Below are 23,325 nucleotides of genomic sequence, written 5' to 3' on the forward strand. Positions count from 1 at the left end.
ATGTATAATAGAAAAAGGTATATCCACTACAAATTGTAGTTATGCAATATTGTATTTCTTGAGTTAACAGTGTATCAGAATAGAGCAACCGTATGAGCAACTCTTACTTTAGATTCATGAGAGTATAGCAGGCACATGCACAGATAGACCCTAAGACTAGATAAGCACCCTTTTTTTTGCAAGACTTTTTTTTTCTAATTTAATACATTACTTTTTAAGTTTGAGTCTTTTGAGTATTAAACATCTGCATAAATAAATATGTAAATAATTAAAAGATGTGCTACTTTATATATTTTTATAAACTATTATTAGAGGGGTGCCCTTTCCCCAAAGGGCCTTGACCCAAAAATGTCTGTGCATTTTTTGCAAGGCAGAGTGATTAATAACTTTTCTCTATATTTAAAATAGCAGTTTTGTAAAGAACACATGTATTTGTATTTTTGATGTTTGTATATACAAAGCACATTCTTTTTTATTAAAATATTAAATTACAGAATCATGACATGCTGTTTTGCTCTTAGTTCACTTTAAACAATACTGATATTTTATCTGTTGTACCTAACCTTTGTTTATACAATAATAAAGATTGAGCTAAAAAGTACAGACCCTATTTGTACTCTGTTTAAAAAGTTGGGACATTTTGTAAAATGCAATAAACAGAGGAGGAATTTAAGATTTTTTTTTTTCTTGAATATTTATTAATCTGATAAAAGTAGAAAGATTTCTAATGTTTTTACTGATAAACTTTATTGTATTTTGTAAATATAAACACATTTAGAATTTGATTCCTGCAACACAGTAAAATTGTGTTGGAGGCATGTTTAGCTCTTTGTGTAATAGTTTCAGGTTACATTTCTTAATGCAGAGGTCTACTGTGTTAAGTGACAACAGTTTTCTGAAGCACTCCTGAGCCCATGTGGCTAAATTATCACAGTAGCATTATGTTTACATGCAATGCCCTGAAGGTGATGCACATTCAGTAGCAGTTTGAGATTTTTCCAGATTTCCTGAATTTTTTTAAACATTTTATGTAACGTAGATGGTGAAAGGCCTGAATTAGTTGCTTTCTTGCATTGAAAAATATTATTTTTAAACTGAATTCTCTTAAGAGGTTTTAAACAGTTGTGAGCCATGACCCCTCTTTGCTTGTAAAGACTGAAGACTGTGCTTTTTTGGCAATGCAAGAGTTCTTTGTTTTTTGGAATAATGTAAGATCATCAGACACGTTTAGAATTAGATTTCTGCAAACGCACCAAAAAATTGGGAGAGGCATGTTCAGCTCTTTGTTTACTAGTTTCAAATTATATTTCTTAATGCAGAAGCAGACTGTTAAGTGACAACAGTTTTCTGAAGCACTTATCACAGTAGCATGACGTTTTCATGCCATGTCGTAGATGGTGAAAGACCTATATTAAATGCTTTATTGCATTGAAAAATATTCAGTTTGAACTAATTGACAATTCTCTTAAGAGGTTTTGAACAGTTGTGAGCCACAACCCCTCTTTGCTTGTAAAGACTGAAGACAATGCAAAAGTTGTGTGATTGAATAAACAATTAAGATGCAAGTAAGTGCTCACTGTACTTTGTTTTTTGGAATAATGTCAAAGATGATAATCATCAGAAATTGTGGTTACTGTACATATACGTATGTTTAGAATTTGATTCCTGCAACACACCAGAAAAATGGGACAGGCATGTTTAGCTCTTTGTGTATAGTTGCAGGTTACATTTCTTAATGTAGAGATGGACTGTTAAGTGACAACAGTTTTCTGAAGCACTTCTGAGCTTATGTGGCTAAATTATGTCACAGTGGCAATGCAAGAGTTTTGTGATTATGCAGTATAAACAATTACTTCGTTTTTTGGAATAATGTCAAAGACGGTCATCATCAGAAATTGTGGTATATATATATATCTGATGATACTGTGTGTGTATTTATTTATTTATTTATTGCTGTATAGCTATATATAGGGCCAGCTGTAGCCTAGTGGTTAAGGTACTGGACTAGTAATCAAAAGGTCGCTTTGCCAGATTGTCACTGTTGGGCCCATGAGCAAGGCCCTTAACCCTCAATTGCTCAGACTGTAACTGTAATGTAAGTCGCTTTGGATAAAGGCGTCTGCTGAAAATGTAAATATATTAAAATTAAAACTGCACTTGAGGAACGGTGAAAGTATGAGGTGCAGGTGAAGTGGAGCAGCAGTGACTTGATGATGGATTGGCTGGCTGGGTAAGGGGACTGGAGAGCGACTTTCCCAACATGCTTCTGGACGAGGAACTGGAAATCTGACGTTGTTGTTCAACCATGGTACCGCTGGGGAGGGGATGGCAAGAAAGTGCCTGTAACCCGAGTTTAGCCAGCTTTTGGGATTTTCTTCATACGGGTAAGTCCGTGTTGTTTAAATTCTGGTGGTCTGTGAAGTAAAGCGTGTTTTGTGTTGTGTTATGTTCACGGTTGTCTTGTTCGCGCAGTGAATGAGTTCAGCGTGTCTCTGTTAGCAGCTCAGCTGGTTAGCTGATGTTTGGAGCTGCCGAGCTAGCTTTAGCCATGTAGCTCGCTTTGCCAGAGCTGCTCTTGTGTTTATATCTAGTCAGTAACAGCCTTTGTTATTTCTCCAAAACTCTTATGAATTCTCATGTTGTCATGTTTACTGAAATGGGTAAGAACGTTAAACGCACTCTTATTTAGCTTGCGTGCCTGTAGCTCACACCCACTGTCAAAACGAGCTAGCTAGGACGTGATTATGAATGAGCCAAGGGATGCGTCCCAATCCGCACATTATTGTACTAAAAGGTGAGTCAAATTAGTACATAATTAATGATCTTGTGACAGACTGTTTACTTTTTAATAGGCGGTTTGGAACGCAGCCTTCGGTTGTTTGCTTAGTTAGCATGCTATCGTCGTAGCTACAGTTCTTTCTTGTTGAACTACCGACCAACAGTTTACTACTGTGTCAACATGTTTAAGTGGTTAGTCACTGTGTTAAGGTTAGAAATTTGCCTTGTAATTGTGCACATTGTAAAACGGCATTATTCTTATACGTTAGCTAAATTAGCTATGAGGTTAGCTACCTAGGCTATCGCTGCTTCGGCATTGCATCGTTTGACTGTTATCAGATTTTGTATTATTTTAAGTATCATAAACAGCAACGTGCCAAAAAAAAATAAAAACGTAGCTGTAATTATTAATAGCAGTGTTCATGTTTTAGTAATTGCATTTATTATAGTATTTATATGGGTTATTATAAGGTCTCTAGCTTTACCAGAGCTGTCACTGCTCTGTCACTATCTATAAAAGTTCCAGAATTTTCTCCACCACAGGTTTTCTCTGGGCTCTCCGCTTTCATTTACATTGTACTTTTTCGGCATTTAGCAGACGCTTTTATCGAAAGCGACTTAGTTATGACTGAACACAATTTTTGAGCAATTGAGGGTTGAGGGCCTTGCTCAGGGGCCCAACAGTGGCGACTTTGGCGGTGGTGGGGCTTGAACCGGCAACCTTTAGATTACTAGTACAGTACCGTAATCACTGAGCTACTACTGCCCTGGGTTCATCACACTTCTCGAAAACAACATGCAGAAGGTGGACTGGCTACTGTAAATTGTATAAAATTTATTTATACCCGTGTTTGATGTTTCCCGGTGGCAGTGGATACACCGGGACACTGACCAGGATGAAGGTTAGAAAAAAATAAATACATAATTTCATTCAGCTTACCAGCTTTTATGTACCTTAGTACTGGACACAATAACTAAATGTGGGATCACATATTTTAAAACATAGCGAACCAGAGGGTACTGTCCAGTAAAAAAAGGGCAATAATAGCTTCACCTGACCCCCCTTGGGTTAATTACTTGGTCCTGGTCATCAAACTACCAGTTACTTTTATCAGGTAAAACTAATTTCTGGTTGGTATAAAGATAAGAGTATCACTGACTTAAATAATGTGTATACACATTATATACATCATTATAGCTTATACAGTTATTCTAACTGAAATTATTTAAACTAATAATTTCTGCACATTTTGTGTGTGCTTCTATTTTTAAATACATTTTGTATATGATGTAAAACAGGTTTGAGCCTTTAAATCAGAAAAACATGGCAAATGTTTGGAATTGTTGGGAAAAATCCACTGTCCAGACAGATTGCAGGAATTTACCAGACCAGGTTCTGAAACTGGATTTTTTTTTTTTTAGGGAAAAAGATACTTAATCAGTCGTTTGGAAATACTTTAACTTAATGTGTGCCCAACCTCACTTAGCCAATCCCCACCTTTTGTATTAGCAATATTAGGTCTTTTACTTTATTTTATTTTTTATACAGTGTGGCGGCGGCACAGTGGCTCGGTGGGTAGCACTGTCGCCTCACAGCAAGAAGGTCCTGGGTTCGATCCCCAGGTGGGGCGGTCCGGGTCCTTTCTGTGTGGAGTTTGCATGTTCTCCCTGTGTCTGTGTGGGTTTACTCCGGGTGCTCCGGTTTCCTCCCACAGTCCAAAGACATGCAATGAGGTGAATTGGAAATACAAAATTGTCCATGACTGTGTTCAATGTAACCTTGTGAACTGATGAACCTTGTGTATTGAGTAACTACCGTTCCTGTCATGAATGTAATCAAAGTGTAAAACATGACGTTAAAATCCTAATAAACAAACAAACAATATAGTGTGGCTATGAGAAATGAACCAATATATTTATTGTTCCCAGATAAGCAAAAAGATAAAAATTTGTATGAAGAGAATATATACAGCAAACGGCAACAGTTATTGGATCTATATTCCATCCATCCACCAGGTTAAAAAGTGTCTAAAATAGTATCATTCCTTAATGTCTTAATTGTTCAGCTTAAAAAAAAATAGTATATCAACAGAATGAAAAGATCATAAATGTAAGCTGATTACCTATAGGCCAATTTGCTTTACACACAATGCAGGACAAAGAAATCAGTTTATTCTGATTAATTGCTATGGCAAAAAATGCTTCTCATGATTAATTGTTCTGTTTTAGTGTGGGTTGATTGTGGCATGGATGTCATAGGTGTCCCTGAGCTAGTTTGTGAACCAGTTTTAAATTTTGCTGACATTTTTTTGGTATGTTTTGGAACAAGTAATTGCCCAACAGCAACAATAGATCAAATTCTTTTTTTGTGTGTGTGTCGGCCGGAATGTTCTGTTATGTTGGCCCAGTGTCTTATTTCAATAGCCACGTGATTCTTATCCCTTTTTTCTTAGCATTGTTTAGATCAGTAAACACTTGGTTGCTTGGTCATCAGGTACACATAACTTGCGCTCATTATCTGTGTATGAACAAAGCCTAACATATATCTACAAAGTAGGTACCCCTTACGTTGCTATGCACATGTTGTAAGTCACCCTGTACCTCTATAGAACCACCATTTACCAGACATTATTTGAATAATAAACTGTGTCATTTGCTAGTGTGTCATTTGCGAGTGCAGCAGTACTGATAGTTTATCAACACTGTACATGTACTAGGCACACCAAACTTGTTAGTGAGAGTATAGGTAATTGTCCTCTTGCGTTTCAGCAGTTTTGTTTTGTTGTATTTTATTGGCTGAAAGGGTTTTTTATTTATTTTTTCCTTGCTTGTTCTGTATCACAGTTCCCAAGTTCCCAGTTGGCAAGAACAATGTAACATTTAATACAGTTAACCCAGGGCTGCACGGTGGCTAAGTGGGTAGCACTGTCACCTCACAGCAAGAAGGTCCTGGGTTCGATCCCCAGGTGGTGCAGTCCGGGTCTTCTCTGTGTGGAGTTTGCATGTTCTCCCCATGTCTGCGTGGGTTTCCTCTGGGTGCTCCAGTTTCCTCCCACAGTCCAAAGACGTGCAAGTCAGGTGAATTGGAGACACTAAATTGTCCATGACTGTGTTTGATATAACCTTGTGAACTGATGAATCTTGTGTAATGAGTAACTACCGTTCCTGTCATGAATGTAACCAGAAAGTGTAAAACATGACGTTAAAATCCTAATAAACAAACAAACAAACTGTGTCACTGCTCTTAAAAAATTGCCACCAGCCAACCAGAAATAATGTCTTGTTTTATCTTATTCCCATGTCTAGAAGGTAAATAGCCAATCTAGATGCCAGTCTGTGCACAGCATGTTGGTTTTCTGCATTTGGCAAAATAATTTTGAACCAGTTTGTGTTGAATTATAATACTGAACTTCACCTTTTTATGGAATTCAGGTGAATGGGACAGCCTATAGGACCAAGCAGCATTGTTGGTACCATGGGCGAGAATGGCCCGCTCACTGAGACAGCCATGTTCTTTGAGGAGGATGAAGACGAAATCGACAAACTAGGCAAAGATGAGGCCGGCAAGGAGAACTCTTTCATTTCTGAGCCCTCATCTTCCTCAGCACGGGTATATGATCAGACTACAGTGCTTATAGAGCAGGACCCTATTCGACTGGATGAGGAGGGAGAGGAGGATGGCCACTGTGGGGCAGATGAGGATGGCGAGGCTTTTCTGGCCGATGAAGATGAGGAGGGGTCGCTGGCCTTCATGGCTGATCCAGATGGTATGGCACAGGGCTACATACACCACACCATCTCACCCGACCAGATCCAGTTCATCATCAACCCTGGGTCCACACCCATGCCTCGCAACATTGAAGGAGCCACTCTTACACTGCACTCAGAATGTCCAGAGACTAAGCAAAGAGAGGTATGCACTTTCAGCTTTTTAAGAATGGCAAATAACTAAAGTGTTTTAAATTTGTTGTTGGATTTTAGCAGGGGTGAAAATACTTAAGAAATGTAAAAATGTAGCAGTATTGTAAGCACAGCAGTATTAAGAGACATTGAAAGTTGTAGTTCATTCTTCTGCTCTGTCAGATTTGTTATGTGTCATTTTTAAATTACTCCAGTTAGGCTTAGTTAAAGAACCGCATGAAGTACACCGATCAGCCATAACATTAAAACCACCTTCTTGTTTCTACACTCACTGTCCATTTTATCAGCTCCACTCACCATATAGAAGCACTTTGTAGTTCTACAATTACTGGCTGTGGTCCATCTGTTTCTCTACATACTTTGTTAGCCCCCTTTTTTATGCTGTTCTTCAATGGTCAGGACCACCACAGAGCAGGTATTATTTAGGTGGTGGATCATTCTCAGCCGTGCACTGACACTGACATGGTGGTGGTGCGTTAGCAGCACTGATGGAGTTTTTAAACACCACACTGTCACTGCTGGACTGAGAATAGTCCACCAACCAAAAATATCCAGCCAACAGCGCCCTATGGGCAGCGTCCTGTGACCACTGATGAAGGTCTAGAAGATGACCAACTCAAACAGCAGCAACAGATGAGCGATCGTCTCTGACTTTACATCTACAAGGTGAACCGACTAGGTAGGAGTGTCTAATAGAGTGTACAGTGAGTGGACACTATATTTAAAAACTTCAGCAGCGCTGCTGTGTCTGATCCACTCATACCAGCACAACACACACTAACACACCACCACCATGTCAGTGTCACTGCAGTGCTGAGAATCATCCACCACCTAAATAATACCTGCTCTGTAGTGGTCCTGTGGGGGTCCTGACCATTGAAGAACAGCATAAAAGAGGGCTAACAAAGTATGTAGAGAAAGAGATGGACTACAGTCAGTAATTGTAGAACTACAAAGTGCTTCCAATGACTGTGTTCGAAATAAGCTTGTGAACTGAAGAACCTTGTGTGAAGATAAACTACAGTTTCCTGTCATGAATGTAACCAAAAGGGTAAAACATGACGTTAAAATCCTAATAAACAAACAAAGTGCTTCTATATGGTAAGTGGAGCTGATAAAATGGACAGTGAGTGTAGAAACAAGGAGGTGGTTTTAATGTTATGGCTGATCAGTGTATATCTCGCTTGTTTCTCGTACATTAAATTGTGTACAGCAATTCTGTGTACTGGTTTTCAGTACTGTTTGTGTATCGTCATATTTCCACCATAAATGACGGGATTGATGGTAAAACAAATCAAAGGTATTTAGTTCTAGGCAAATAGTTGTACTGTAGAGATGGTGCTGCACAGCTCCAGGCTTGCTTTTGGCATAATCTTCATGTCCATGTGAATTTCTTCCTAGTGTTGTGCATTTCTCCCAAACATGCCAGGTGAATAGGCTACTACAAATTACTCCTTTGGTGTGAATGAATGCATAACTGAGTGAGTGAGTCACGCAATGTGATGGATTAGTGTCCTGTCCATTGTGTACTCCTGTCTTGTGTGCAGTGTTCATGAGATAGGCTTCATTTCTTTTTTCTTCTTGGGAAAGCCATTTTGTCCTCACATGCCCCCTGCTTTCCTGTGAGTGCATGTGATAAACTTCTCTTGCTCTTACAGCTACGAATCCAGTAACTTCATGTCTCTCTGACTTATCCTGTCTAGTGAAAGGCTGGATTTCCTTTAACAGTAGTTAATTATTCTTTTCAGAAGCACCAGCTTACTGTCAGGCAGGAATATGTTTCAAGTAGGTATGGGGTAGGGATGAAAATGTTGCTTATTTCTTTAAACTAATAACTGACAAGCTCATAGCGTCCCGATAAAATATAAAACTCATCATCAGGTTTTGTATGTATGTATGGATGGATGGGTTGATGGATAGAAAAGCGGATGAATTGCTGGTGGATGGGTGGATAGATGATGTATTGGTACATCAGTTTATAGATAGACAGACAGTTAGATGGATGGATGGATTGGTAGGTTAATGGATAAAAAGGTGGATGAATTGCTGATGGATGGATGGATGGATCAATGAATGATGTCTTGGTACATCAATTTTTAGATAGACAGACAGAGACAGATAGGTAGGTGGATGAATGGATGGATGATGTCTTGGTACATCAATTTTTAGATAGACAGGCAGAGACAGATAGGTCGGTAGGTGGATGGATGGATGGACAGAGATCTTTATTGTTCCCTTAGGAAAATGATTTAAAAACAGTTTATTAACTCTGTTGCAGATAAATCTATGTTTATACGCAAATCATGCCGTTAAGGCAAGAATGCAGCTCATTCATTATGCAGCTGCCTGTCTGGTTTTTAACCAACCTAAACACTGCCACATCACCCCACTGCTGCCTTCTCTGCACTGGCTTCCTGTAGCTGCTTGATTCAGTTTAAACACCGATGCTCGCCTACAAAGCCAAAAATGGACCAGCCCCAGGATACCTTAAAGGTCTAATAAAACCCCGCTCTGTACAACGCAACCTCCGAGCTACTAGTCTCGCTCAACTTGATCCTTCACCCAGGACTCGAGGAAGACAAGCATCAAGGCTCTTTTCTGTACTGGCACCCAAGTGGTGGAACGAGCTTCCTCTGTCTGTCCGAACATCTGAGTCTCTTACTGTCTTTAAAAAACTATTAAAAACCTTCATCACCTCTTTACTAAGCACTTAAGCTGACATGTACTTACTTACTAATGCTCTTATTCTTATTAATTTTTTGCAACAACAAAAAAATTGGTTCTAACAGGGTTTCAGCAGATTTGTGTTCTTGGACTGATACAGACACAGACTAAGCATTAAAACCGTGTGTAAAGTGTAAAATGTTGATTGTGTGTGTGTGTGTGTGTGTGTGATGTTTAATAACTTATAAAGTTAATGTGTGTAGTGGTACTATGCTCACCTGTGTTTTCATGTGTAAATGTGATCGTGTTCAGATCTGTAGGAGGTTACACAGAAACCACTGGCTAAATCTGAAGTTCATAAGTCTTAACAAGTCTTGGGAAATAGACTAAAAAGTGCTTTTGTGTAATGTAGGCTACAGTGTTCTTATGAACACATCTATCTCTCTATCTGCTAGTGATTTTATGTTAAGATGGCCTGACACATTACATGTGCAGAGGAAGGCATGAAAGACATTTTGTCCTCACATGCCCCCTGCTTTCCTGTGGCCACGTGATAAACTTCTCTTGCTCTCACAGCCACAAGTCCAGTAACTTCACGTTCTCTGACTCATCCTGTTTAGTGAAAGGCTAGATTTCCTTTAACAGTGAGTTTATTATTCTTTGCAAGAGAACCATCTTACAGGCAGGCAGAAAGATGTTTTAAATACAGAGTATAGATGCAAATTTTAGACATTTCTTTTAACCGATAACTGACAAGCTCATAACATACCATCAAAAACACATATCAACAAGTTTCATATCAACAAGTCACATGCTTTATTGAATGAAAAACAGCATAATGTAGAGAACACGGAAGTAATGTAGAACAGTAAGATAAACATAAACACAGTGAGCAAAACCAGTTCAGCTTTCTGAATGGTGCATGCTTACATCAGAGTTCTAACTCTACAACAGACAGTAGCTTTACTCTCAATTGGAATCAAGCTTCTGCTGTTGGAAATGAATTTAAATAACATTTTACCCAACAGCATAAATCGTATAATATCGTATATGTATAACAGCATTAACAGTAACTTCTTTGTCAGTTATCAGTTAACTGCTTGATTAACATCCCTTGTTAAAAGTGGGGGCTTGGGTTGTCAGCCCAAGCCAAGTGTTAAGTAATGCAGTTTTTTATTATGTGCACACATGCACGCAGTAAAAGAACTAAAATAAATAGAATACACAAACAATAACTGGGTTGCAGCATTAACTTCTTCTATAACATTTCTTCTAGCTGCCTTCCTAGTTCAATACAAAGGTGGCCAAACATGTTTACAAACTTCAATTGATATATTAAGCAGTTTCCTGTCAGTTCCCTGTTCTGGTATTTTTCAGTATCTCTGATGCTGTGGATGTCATACCCATCTTTATTTGCATCACAGGGACATGCAAATGATCGGCTTGTGTTTCCAGCCTCAACTCCAGCTTTGCTCCTGTCTCTTTTGCAGACATGGGTTACACGTCACCACCTCATTTAAAATGATACAAAGCTGAATACAAATAAACCAAAACCATAGTGCAGGCACGGCACTGATATACTAGGTGGAAAAAGGGACGCATTGTCTGGAAGTGGTTAAAACTGATGGACAGACAATGTACAGTTAAAACAGTGATGACTGACAACATTAACTGTTCCTGTTACCTCTTAGTAGTTTCTTTTTTTGTTTAGTTCTTAACATTTTGTGTTTGGAGCTTGGAAAGGAATTTGAATAAAGTCATGACAAAGTTGCTTTGTAGATCGAGTAAAGTATTTCAAATTTGATTAGCGTTTAGGCTTTAAAAGCATGTCATTTGTTTCTTCTGTGCTTTTCCATGCCCATCATGTTTACTAAGAATTTATGGGGCTTTGTTTTTGTTATTTAATACACTTTTTAGGGCATATATTCATTTTAAATGTACACACCATCTATCTATTTTCTCAGCTGCTCCCGTTAGGGGTCGCTGGCGGATCATGATCTGCATTATTGATTTGGCACAGTTTTTACACCGGATGCCCTTCCTGACACAACCCTCCCTATATATCCAGGCTTGGGACTGGCACTACAATGCACTGGTTTATGCATCCTAGCGGATAGGTACCTATAGGACACTTCAGTGTCTCCAATTAGCCTGGCTGCATGTTTTTTGACTGTGGGAGGAAACCGGAGCACCCGGAGGAAACCCACGCAGACACGGGGAGAACATGCAAACTCTGCACAGAAAGGACCTAGACCCCACCTGGGCTTCAAACCCAGGACCTTCCTGCTGTGAGGCGACAGTGCTGCCCACTTAGCCACCGTGCTGCCCGTACACACCATGTCTTAGTACTTAGACATTTTAACTAAAAGGTGTGTACAAATACAGTTTTCAAAAAGCCAACATAGTAAGTAAAATCTAAATATTTACAAAAATCATTTTTACTTGTCTTTACAAAAAATCTTCACCTAGCCTTAAACATATGCTTATATGTAATTTGCTGCATGCAACACATTCCCAAAAAGTTGGGTTTGTGCAGTTATTAAAAACACCTGAAATTTTACACAGGTGGCTGTTATGATTGGGTATAAAAGGATCAAATAACAAAAAGTTCTGTCATTTGTGAGCAAGAATGGGTCAAGCTTTGCCACATTGCAAAAACCTGTGTGAGCGAATAGTCCAGCAGTTTAAGATTTGACTCTCACTGCATTATTGCTTGAGATTTTTGGGATTTTACCATATACAGTTTATAAAATTATTTTAAAACCTGTAGAAAGGCAATAATTGTTTACCCCAGTAATAAGAGAAGTTGTGTAATGACATTTTCTCAATGGTATGTGTGTCCTGCAGGTGAAAAGGTACCAGTGCACGTTTGAGGGCTGCACACGCACCTACAGCACGGCGGGCAACCTGCGCACACATCAAAAAACACACCGTGGTGAATACACCTTTGTTTGCAACCAGCAGGGCTGTGGCAAAGCCTTCCTCACGTCTTACAGCCTAAAAATCCATGTTCGAGTGCATACTAAAGAAAAGCCCTTCGAGTGTGATGTGCAGGGTTGTGAAAAAGCCTTCAACACACTTTACAGGTGAGTTTTGCTTTAGGGAAAACACTGCAGGCAATTAAGTAGTTATTAAAGAGTTTGAGGCCCATAAAGGGAACCATTACCGCATTTAAATGCTGCTACATGGGCACCACAAGCCTGAGCTGAATATGTGCCACTGTGTTTCATGTGTTCATTTGCTCCACAAAAAATGGGCTTAAAAACAGCAATCAGCATTTTTTTTTTACACATTGTGCCTCCATCATTAAAAAACAAATGAGCTAACAGTGTTTTATCCTTAGTGTTATTATCTAGTCAGCATTATTTTAGTTGTCAGTCATGCAGTAGATGGAGATTTGCTATTGGACAGCTGCTAGTCATAACTTCACTTGGACTGGGAAGAACAGATGAATGTCTGCCTTTTACTGTAAGTTTCCATGCGTGACCACAGAGGCACAGGCCTGTTCAACTCCACACCAAAACACATTGTTTGTAATAATCACATTACTTACCTGTGTTCTGCCTCTCAGTTAAGGTTGAGGTAGTCCACAGTGCAAGGCTTTGCCTTTGTAATGTTTTATTTAGATGTTTGGTAATATGAACTATTGGTGTTAGTTGGTTCTTGTATAAATTACATTTCCTTTTAAGTAGAAAGTAAAATAATCACTTATTATTTATTAGTATTTTAAATAATCACTTATTAGTATTTTGCAAGACAACAAATGCAATTGCTATTTGCTTTCATTCGTTTACTGTATTATTTTAAACAGATTATTAGGCTACATGTACAGCACCTTGATTACATGTACAGTATTCAGCTGCCTAAAGTACTTTTTATTTATTAATCATTAAACTTAAAAGTTATTGATAAAAATTTAACTTCCTAACACCAGAGCTTGATTCTGTTCAACACTAAGAAGTAAAGAAGATATAAAACTACAGCCACAGTAGGACAGGCCAGTTCACAAAGCTGAGTCAAACTGCTAGGAGGAGATTGACACTCAATTACTGCTGTGTCTAAATGTGTTACTAAACAATGAGCTTTTTAAGAGTTGAGAGAAAGAAACCCTGAAAAAAACATAGCCTTTTATACAAAAGCACAAGTATTGACAATCATGTTGAAGGGGGTTTGAGCAGCTAATTTTAAATTTCTTATTCAGTAAAATTCAATTTGCTCAGTGTAACTTCTGACTGCATTTCCTCAGGCTGAAGGCACATCAGCGGCTGCACACGGGGAAGACGTTTAACTGTGAATCAGAAGGATGCACAAAGTACTTTACCACTCTGAGTGACCTGAGGAAGCACATTCGCACCCACACAGGAGAGAAGCCGTTTCGGTACGTTTCTTTCTTTTTCTCTTAATGATTTTTATGTATTTAGCTTCTGGGAAATTGATTTACTGGCACAGTGAGTGTTGTTTACTTGCAATTCTAGTTAGGTAATTTTAATAAGGTCATTTATAACTAAAAACAGAAATGTAATTTATCTTTGTTGCTTCAGGTGTGATCATGATGGCTGTGGTAAAGCTTTTGCTGCTAGTCACCACCTCAAAACACACGTGCGGACACACACTGGTAAACTGATGTTTGATTGTTTTATTTCACCCTAATTCAGGTGCTAGCACCATCAGATTATTTACTGCCAGTAGGTTAGAGTATATTGATGTTTATGAATGATAATGAGGCTAATGTGATTTTTAAAGGTTAAAATAATGTGATAAAGCTTCGATTTGTTTTATTTCCTTTATTCACATTTAGGAGAGAAGCCTTTTTTCTGCCCTAGTGATGGCTGTGAAAAGACATTTAGTTCACAGTACAGTCTCAAGAGTCACATTCGGGGCCATGATAAAGGCTTACCATACATGGTCACCCTCACCCATCCTCTCTCAGATGTAAGTTGCTTGGCCTTGCATATGCTCAAAATGGTCTGTTGATACTGTTTTGTGTTATCTAGTAATCATTACTTATAAACTGCTCCATTCTGGACAATGCTTTTTAACATCCTTAAAGCAAAAAGGTTTGTTTATTTAATAAAAACAAATGAAGTGCAACAATTAAGCGCTTCACATTAATAGTGTCATTGAAATACTACATGTCTATATCTAAGTCAATAGGTAAATTGTAATTTTATGTCAGCGTGGCACAGTGGTGTATTAAACTAACTCACCACTGCTGAGATTCAAACCTGCATCTAAGCAGTTGTGAGCTAGCGTAATAGCATAATAATAATGTGCCCAGTGTTTTAAGGTGAAACAGGTCATGCAGCATTTCTGATAAGGATAAAGCAGTTAATGAAAATATCATTGTCATTTGTGGTTTTAAAATGACTCATAAATAATAAGGTGCATACAATTAGAAACACAGATCTCATTTTTTTGGCTTTCACTGGTTTACAAGCTTACTGAAATCTTTGTTACAGGATACAAATCATTCTCTGTGCCTCAGTGATTTAAGCCTCATTTCCACAGACTCTGAGGTCCGAGAAAATCTCAACAATGTAAGTAACTGTCAGTGCTGGATAATCTTTCTTTTTATGTATGATCAGCTGTTCAAGCAATGCTTTGCTTATTTAATGATACAGTGTTTTGTGCTTTATAATGTGCCACACTTCAATTGGAGACAATTTGTTGCAATACATAAAAAATATGTGACAAACTGTACAGAGCTTGGAGAGGCACCCAAATGGTGCAGCGGGATAATCCGGGAGCACACTAGTCCTGGGATTCTGTGCTCCCCAAGTTCACATCTCAGCGCTGCTACCGTTAACTGGGCGCCCCTTTGTAAACATAATTGCACTATCTGCAGCAGATAATTTGGCCAATAAAGCCTGCCGGTTGGAAATTAATGAACCAAGGTCCCTGGCCTCACATGTGAATTTAGAAGAGTTTCCAGTGGCGGAAGACAAATTGACTAAGCTAAATTGGAAGAAAAGAGAAAATGCTTACATAGAATAGCAAAAAACTGTATAGAGCATTAGATGGGTTACATTCAGTAATTGTATACCCACAAAATGTATCTTTGTGGTAGGCGTAGCTTATAAAATAATTAAGTCAATGCTGTAATAAAGTGCTCTATGAGTGACATGATGGGCCCTGACTTTTAAACGTTGTTCTGGTAACGATCTGGATGGTGTTGTTTTGTTATCTTAACCTTAAAATTAACAGAGCATAAAATTTGACAAGCACTTTTTTTCACCATGTACGTTTCAGTCTCAAAGCTTGAATAACATCACTGCTGTGAAGATATTCGAGTTGATGTTGCAGAGCCCTGAAAACAGCATAAATCATGAGGAGTCTCATCCCTCTGGCAAGTACCTCTTTGCATAAGTAGTTTATCAAAATTTGCTTTTCTAATTATGTTCTCAAATGTAAATATTCCAGTGCTCACATAAACATCATACAGTTGTAGTTCTGTTTATTTATTAATTTATTAGGATTTTAACGTCATGTTTTTACACACTTTGGCTACATTCATGACAGAAACAGCAGTCACTCAATACACAAGGTTTATTAGTTTGCAAGTTTAATGTCAAAAACAGTCATGGACAGTTTTGTATTTCCAATGACCTCACAAACACTTCACACAGAAAGGAACCGGACCACCCCACCTGGGAATCGAACCCAGGACCTTCTTGCTGTGAGGCGACAGTGCTACCCACTGAGTTGTAGTTTTACAATTCTAATAAAGCCACATGGATTCAAACCCAGTAATTAGAATCCTTCATAGGAAACAATGGCAATGTCAGTGCAGAAGTGGTTCAATCATGTATCGTGTGAATGTAGCCTCAGTCTTACTTCATTTTTCTGCCTTTCCAGATAACCTAGTGGAGGCTTTTGGCTTGGACACACCACCACGGACTTCTGTGCCAGACCCTACTCTTTCCTTCTCTCAGCTGCCTTTATCATCTTCTTCTTCCAGCTCTCTCAACACCCCTGTCTTTGAGAACTCCATACAGCCATGCTGCTCCTCATCACAGACATCTTCCACCAGCAGCTCCACACACACCTCTCCACAGACTACCACCTTCCCCTCTTTCCTCCATACCTCACTACAATCACCAGAAGTGCCCACTCCTGCTGCACCTGCCGTCACTCAACACTACGTACCAGTGGTCCCCTCAACCCCAACCAGCTCCCTGCCAGGCTCTGTCCCAAATGTGGTCAGCGTCTCCAGTACTGCATCAACCATCAGCCCGGGACCAGCAGCAGTGATAACGCAGACAGTGCCTTTAGCAGGCAATGCCAGCATTGCACCCGCACCCACGCCCACCCCCACCATCACCATTGCGCCCACGCAGGGCCTCCTGCAGCCCAGCCTTGTCATGTCTGACCAGAACCTACAGTGGATCCTCAGCAGTGCAGCCAATGCTCAGCACAACCCTGAACAACAGGTCAGAGCTTTTAGGATTTTAAATCTCAAAAATACAAATTCTGAGCTTTCTTTGCTCTCTGGTTTGTTTTGAAGTTTTAGTTTTGCATAGTTTTGCAATTCATAGTTCAGGACATGCAGAGTTTGTGCAGAAATATATTGTAGCTTTTAAGATTAATTCAGTTCCATCAAGTGAAAAAAAAGCATTTTTACATTGAGCTTTCTTTGCTCTCTGGTTTGTTTTGAAGTTTTAGTTTAGTGCACATTATGGCTAGTGCACACTGGTGTTTTGAGTCTGATTTTATAACTTTTAGCATTTAGCAGACGCTCTTATCCAGAGCGACTTACAGAAGTGCTTCCAAGTGCTTCCATACCTTACTCTAGTTTAAAAAGACAACAGTCCAAGAATACAAATTTGCTGAAAACCCTGTTAGATCCAAAGGTGTGTGTGTGTTTTTTTTTTTTTTTTTTTTTTTTATATATATATATATATATATATATGCAAGAAATAAAGAACATTAGTAAGTGCATGTCAGCTTACATGCTTAGTAAAGAGGGGTTTTTAATTATCTTTTGAAGACAGCGAGAGATTCAGATGTTCGGTCAGACAAGGAAAGCTCGTTCCACCACTTGGGTGCAAGTACAGAGAAGAGCTTTGATGCTTGTCTTCCTCGAGACATATTATGCCATAAAATATGTTTTTTATTGTAGAATTTCTTAAAATATCTGTAAATATTAAGCATATGAAAGAAACTTCTACATGCATAACTGATCAGTGTTTTGCTTGGTAATTGTTTACTGATCCTAATTTAAATAAAGTGTTTTTTAACTGTTTTATGTTTTTAATAGGGCCCAAAAGTTGAAAAGGTATTCTTTACAACAGCCATACCAGTAGGTGGATCTTCAGGTATAGTTCATGGTGCATCTCATTTTGATTATGTACTTTTTTTTAATTGTTAATGTTGTGTTTGCTTTGTTTTGCGTTATTGTTATTTAATAGTTCTATTTGGCATTAAATATATTAAAGCATACATTTACTGGCCACTGCATGTGATATGTTGTTTATTCTGCCGTAGGTAACCCTGTGCAGCGAATCGGCCTTAGTCTCCCCGTCATCATCATTAAACAGGAGGAGTCTTGCCAGTGTCACTGTGCATGCAGAGACTCGGCTAAAGAAAGGAGCTCCAATCAGACTGTTCCCTCCTCACAGCAGGAGTTTAAAGACACTTCTCAACCACCTCCACCTCCTCCTTCTCCACCTCCTCCTTCTCCACCTCCTCCACCTCCTCCTTTAGTCACACAGGCTGTTTCACAGTGCTGTTCCAGCAAGATAAATCCGCCTCTTACCTCTGTTTGTACTCAGACTATCAACACTGAGACACTGGTTTCCAGTAGCCCCTTGGACAACCTGTCTAATATGGATGTGGTGGACCTTCTCAGCCCTGAGACCACTGCAAACATTGAGGCTCTGCTTATGGTTGCTGATGAATTCTCCATGGGTGAGAACAGCAGCGCCAACGCAACCTAGAGGAAGCTACAAGTGGAAAAACTGAAAAAAAGTCTTTTTTCCCTTCTTCATTTCTTTTAACATTATTTCTTATGCATTTTCTTTTTAAGAGTACCTTCACACTGCAGCAAAGCTGAATGCTAACTTGCCAGCATTCAAAATTACATTAAATGCAAGCAGGTTCATCAATGCGTAGTTCAGGACATGCAGAGTTTGTGCATTAATATATTGTAGCTTTTAAGATTAATTTAATTCCATCAAGTAAAAATAAAAGTCATGTAAAATGATTTTATATGTTCAGCAGTTTTACGTGGTCAAGTACTCAGCAGAGAAAAAAGCAAGTGCTCATTGTATTATTGAGGTCAAACCTGCTTCTTTTTAAATGAGGTATAAGGTATATATGCAGGTACACTATATGAACAAAAGTATTGGGGCACACCTCTTAATCAGTGAATTCGGGTGTTTTACTCAGTCCCATTGCCACAGGTGTATAGAATCAAGCACGTAGCCATACAGTCTACCTGTACAAACATTTGTAAAAGAACGAGTCTTTCTAAAGAGCTCACTGAACACGAGTGTGATGATTTTGGACGATTGTATGCTTCCAACTTTGTGGGAACAGTTTGGGCAAGGCCCCTTTCTATTCCAGTATGACTGCCCCAGTGCACAAAGTAAGTTCCATTAAGGCATGGTTGAGTGAGTTTGGTGTAGAGACACTTGACTGGCCTTTACATAGCCCCTTTTGACCTATATAACTTTAGATCTTGAACTGGTTTCATTCAGGCTTCTTAAACCTTGGTTCGATCAGAGAACAGCTCACATTTGCACCAGTTTTTATTGGAACTGAGGATGAGCAATAACAGAGGGTGCTACAAAACGCACCGTGGAGGTAAACAGTAGAGCACATAGACTACCAGCGAACATTTGTACTGTTGTTACAGATGTTTGTTTTTTGTCCAGCAAGCAAGCATGAATCAACTACTGGTGATTAGAAGACTTTCTCTTTTGTCTACAACTTGACACGCCCACAGATGTAATGGTTCATGATGAAAAACCTACTAATCATTGGTTTCAGCTGGTCGAGCCAGGTCTTCTCGGTCCTCCAACATCAGTGTCTGACTTTTTAAATGATCTTCTAGATGAATGGGCAAAATGCCTACAGACACACAAAATCTTGTAGAAAGCCTTCCCAGAAAAGTGGAAGCTGTTATAGCTTCAATGCCTATAGATTTGGAATGAGATGTCATAAATGCTCCTGTAGGTACTCCTGCAATACGTTTATCCATATAGTGCATTTACAGTAATAATGTAGAGCCAGTCAATCAAAAAGTAAATAATATAACATACTTTTATTTATGAAAGAGGTCTAGACTTGGCTTGGTACAAGAGCACCTTCTAATGGCTAGGTTATTTTGGCCAAACCCCTGTCTTACCCCAACCCCAGAGAAACCAAGCCCAGAGACTAACCAATCATGTTTGTGCACCACTCGAACCCCAGATCTCTTGTTCATTTGTACTTACCACTACATACTTGTAAGGCTCATGTTTATTGGTCCAGCATCACCCAGATGCAACAGTTCATCCAAAACACTCATATATTAATTCACACCTCAATCCATAGCAGCCATTCCACCTTCTGCATGGTTTCTATTTTGAGAGATGGAAGGATGTAGGGAGGCCACGTGAAACTTGCCTTACAAGTTTCTTGTTAAACTCCACTCATAGGCAGTGACTGGAGAAGGAGAATCACACAAACCCTCAGGATCTGTGCTGCAGTGCATCCACACTCTACCATCTGTACCACCATGATACCCAAGTGACTACAAATTCTAGGGTTAGGGTTACACTAATGGGTGTTTTTCAACATTTATTCTTGTTAGTAAAAGCACCAAAATTTATTATGCAACTTCCATCCCTAGTATGTATCTTCTGTTAGAATTGTGTTGAAATACTAATTCAGTAAAACAGTTGAGTAATTTCTTTACACATTGGGCTTCAATTGTGCTGCATTTTTGGATCAGTTTCATAAAATTATACTTTTTAATGATGCCACAGTGCTTTATCTGATGCCGTTTCTGTGCACTGATTAAAACATGCCAGTACCCACTACATAATTATTTTCATTTGCTTGGAATCTCATTTCCGTAAGCTTCTTTACCCTTTTATAGATTGAATGTAAAGCTGCCTGGAAATCTACTTACTTTGCTGAAATGTGAATGTACTGCAGTTTTATCCTCTGCAAGCCAGAGTTCATGTGAGTAAGAATACTTAGGGTCAGCTTTGCTCTTTTATACTCCTTTAATGATTTGATCTAATGGACAGGGAGGAGAGAGGTTCTTTCATTCATGTAAATCTTGGTATAGTATTTGTCACAGTACAATCTGGCTTCTTCATTTTTTTTGGTCCCCCACTGGAAATAGGTTTCGATGACTGATTATCTTTGTTTTCTCTGTATCACAGTCGTCCTGGGGGACATCCTTATGATGTGCTGGTGGTCTGTTCAAACCAGCTTAACAGTCAAATGAGTTTTTCAGTCTGCAATGACCTGTAGCATATTAGGGATACAGATTAAGGACGAACGTAGTGGACTGTAAAGCACGAAAAACCAAACAAAAGCATCTCCGAGCTCGGATTTTACAAGACAAAAGCAATATGATTGATTTAAAAAAGAGATTTACCATTTCTATTATAAATCTAGTTACTTATATTATAATCTAGTTTTAGTGGAGTAGCTGGAAGTTTTAAATGGTACAGGGACTTAAAGCACTGATTTAACTATTTAACTGATAATGAACCACCGTGACTTTTTTTGATTGACCAGAATGTACTGCTTAAAGTCATTTCTTATTGATCAATTTAAATGTAAAGCAAAGCCCTTGAAAAGCAGTTATAAAAGACCAGTACATTTAGAGTGATATAAAAACAAAGAATTTTATGTGTAATAAATATAGTAGGAACACAGAAGCCCATTAAATGTGAGTCTAGGAATGTTAGTTTCTGTCAGTGGAAATGACTTGCCTGGCTAACATAACTGATAACTATATGTGGTTGGCTGCTTGCTTGTAACTTATTTTAATTTTAGATGTTAATTTATTGTAATGTTTAAATCTATGATTAGATGAATGCAGTACATTGTAACATAGCTTTTTACCCAGACTTGGTGGACCATGTTATTTTCTTTGCTCGTCTTTGGTGGAGTCGACCCATCAGACACCAGTTTTTCCTTGGTGCTTTTGGATTGCTGGTCAGACAATGTAGTAAAGATGAGCTAACCAAGACTAGTCGCTGCTTTCTTGTTACTGAATTGATTTCAGCCTTTATTTGACCTTTTTTCTTTTTATACCCATGTTAGTTTCACTGATGTTGCCTGCTCAGGGATATAGAAAATTAAAGCAGAGGTATACATGTCACTCCCTTATATAATAATGACAGTTGTAGAAGCTTGATCTGTTGTCTTGCCTGCTTGTGCATTTCAAGCCAAGGTTTAGATAATCAATAGGTTTCTTTAGATAATCAAATTGACTTCCCTGCACTGGTAAACCCGCCCGTTTTTTACACCACTGCTGTAGAGGTTTTAAAGAGCTGATTATATTGTAAATATAATGTACTGTATTTGAAATGATAAATGTTAAACCTTTAGATTGTATTCATATTTTTGTATAGAACTATGTGGGGTAATCACACTTTGGGTTTGATATAGAGAATATCACTGCACTGCCCTTTTTTATTTGCAACCCACCTGTCAAAAATAGTTTTTGAAATGTGTAATGTGTGGAATTGGGATAATTCTGTTTTTGCATACAGTCATGCACTCTGGCATAAAACTGCCCTGCAATTTTAATACACAGTAGCATTTGTGCTTCTTCACCTGTTAAAAATGCCTAAAATAAGTAATAAAACTTCACAGTGACTTTGAAGATGAGCAGTCTGACTGAATCACTATTGGATAAAGTGATGTTTGGAGGTAATTGATTAATTGCAATACTCATTGCCACACTTGGTTTCAGCTTTTTAGGCATTGCCAGGTAGTCACAGCCCTCCATACGAACAATGGCCTAACCCACACTAGCACAAATATATTTATAGAAGTTGTTACCTGATGAGACCAATGACGTAAGTCATTTTCATCACTTATGTTTGTTTGATGCTACAGTGGAGCTGACAGATTTGAATCTCAGATGATCAGACCTGGCTCACATGGATGGCCAGCCCTAATTACCAAACAGGTTATTGTACAATTCAAGATATTTTTTATGTTTTTTTCTATTTTTCCTTCCAGTCTAGTTGTATCAAATTACCTGATCGCATTTTGCTGCCTTTTCACCTGCACGAGGCGAATTCATATGGAGGTCCTTATAGCAAACGGAACGTCGTGCACCGATCCCCATTATCCCCCGTCTCTATGCAGGCACCACTGATCCCCTCCAAGTAAAGTGGGTTCAAACAGTGCTGTCAGAAACCGTGTTTAATGTAAGTAGAAATGCAGAACCAGAAAAAGAAAACACGCAAGTTATCTGTGTTAGTGTGGACATGGTGTGGATGTGGCAATTTGGGGGTAAAATACTATAATACAATTTTTATATGATCAGCCTTTAAAAGGCTGCCTTTTTCACTACTCAACTGGTACGAATAAAGCCCAGTAACGAACAAAGTGTATGAAGTGTAATTGCTTGTATGTGTTTTATCTATAATAAATACTTTTGTGTATCACCTGTTTTAAAATCAGGCAGAATCATGTTAGAAAAATCTATGCAAAATATCATTTCCATCTTAAACCAGATTATTTAACAGTTCTTCGTTAAGTTCCTTCAGTATTTAATCATCACGTTATCAGTAATTACTCAGCTAAGTCAAATTGCAATGAAAACACACTGTAGGCTACAAAGGACTTGCTATTTGCAGGAGGTGTAATATCTGTAATGATTTAGTATCTTGAATGACTTTCATATGGCATTTCATCTGTATGGGCATTGTAATCATTGAAACTGTTTTGTGGTGTCCCAAATATTAATGTATGTCATCTAATTTGTTAAAATGTTCTTTTTGT

General features: G+C 38.5%; 1 protein-coding gene across 3 annotated transcripts; it reads left to right on the plus strand.

Annotated features, from left to right (window-relative positions):
* The first annotated feature begins 2,301 nt into the window (after positions 1-2,301).
* mtf1 (metal-regulatory transcription factor 1) lies at positions 2,302-18,566 on the plus strand. 3 transcript variants are annotated; one of them, XM_062991391.1, is made up of 11 exons: positions 2,302-2,384; positions 6,211-6,691; positions 12,211-12,449; positions 13,610-13,741; positions 13,905-13,978; positions 14,162-14,295; positions 14,823-14,900; positions 15,613-15,709; positions 16,219-16,793; positions 17,621-17,678; positions 17,848-18,566. In XM_062991391.1, the coding sequence occupies exons 2-11, from the start codon at positions 6,215-6,217 to the stop codon at positions 18,297-18,299; spliced, it is 2,316 nt and encodes a 771-aa protein (XP_062847461.1). In that variant the 5' UTR covers positions 2,302-2,384; positions 6,211-6,214; the 3' UTR covers positions 18,300-18,566. The 3 variants fall into 3 exon arrangements, with proteins under 3 accessions (XP_062847461.1, XP_062847460.1, XP_062847462.1); XM_062991390.1 differs by lacking the exon at positions 2,302-2,384 and adding an exon at positions 2,937-2,970; XM_062991392.1 differs by lacking the exon at positions 2,302-2,384 and adding an exon at positions 3,505-3,583.
* The last annotated feature ends 4,759 nt before the right edge of the window (positions 18,567-23,325 follow it).

The sequence above is a fragment of the Trichomycterus rosablanca genome, chromosome 3, assembly GCF_030014385.1.
Source record: "Trichomycterus rosablanca isolate fTriRos1 chromosome 3, fTriRos1.hap1, whole genome shotgun sequence".
NCBI classification, from domain to species: domain Eukaryota; kingdom Metazoa; phylum Chordata; class Actinopteri; order Siluriformes; family Trichomycteridae; genus Trichomycterus; species Trichomycterus rosablanca.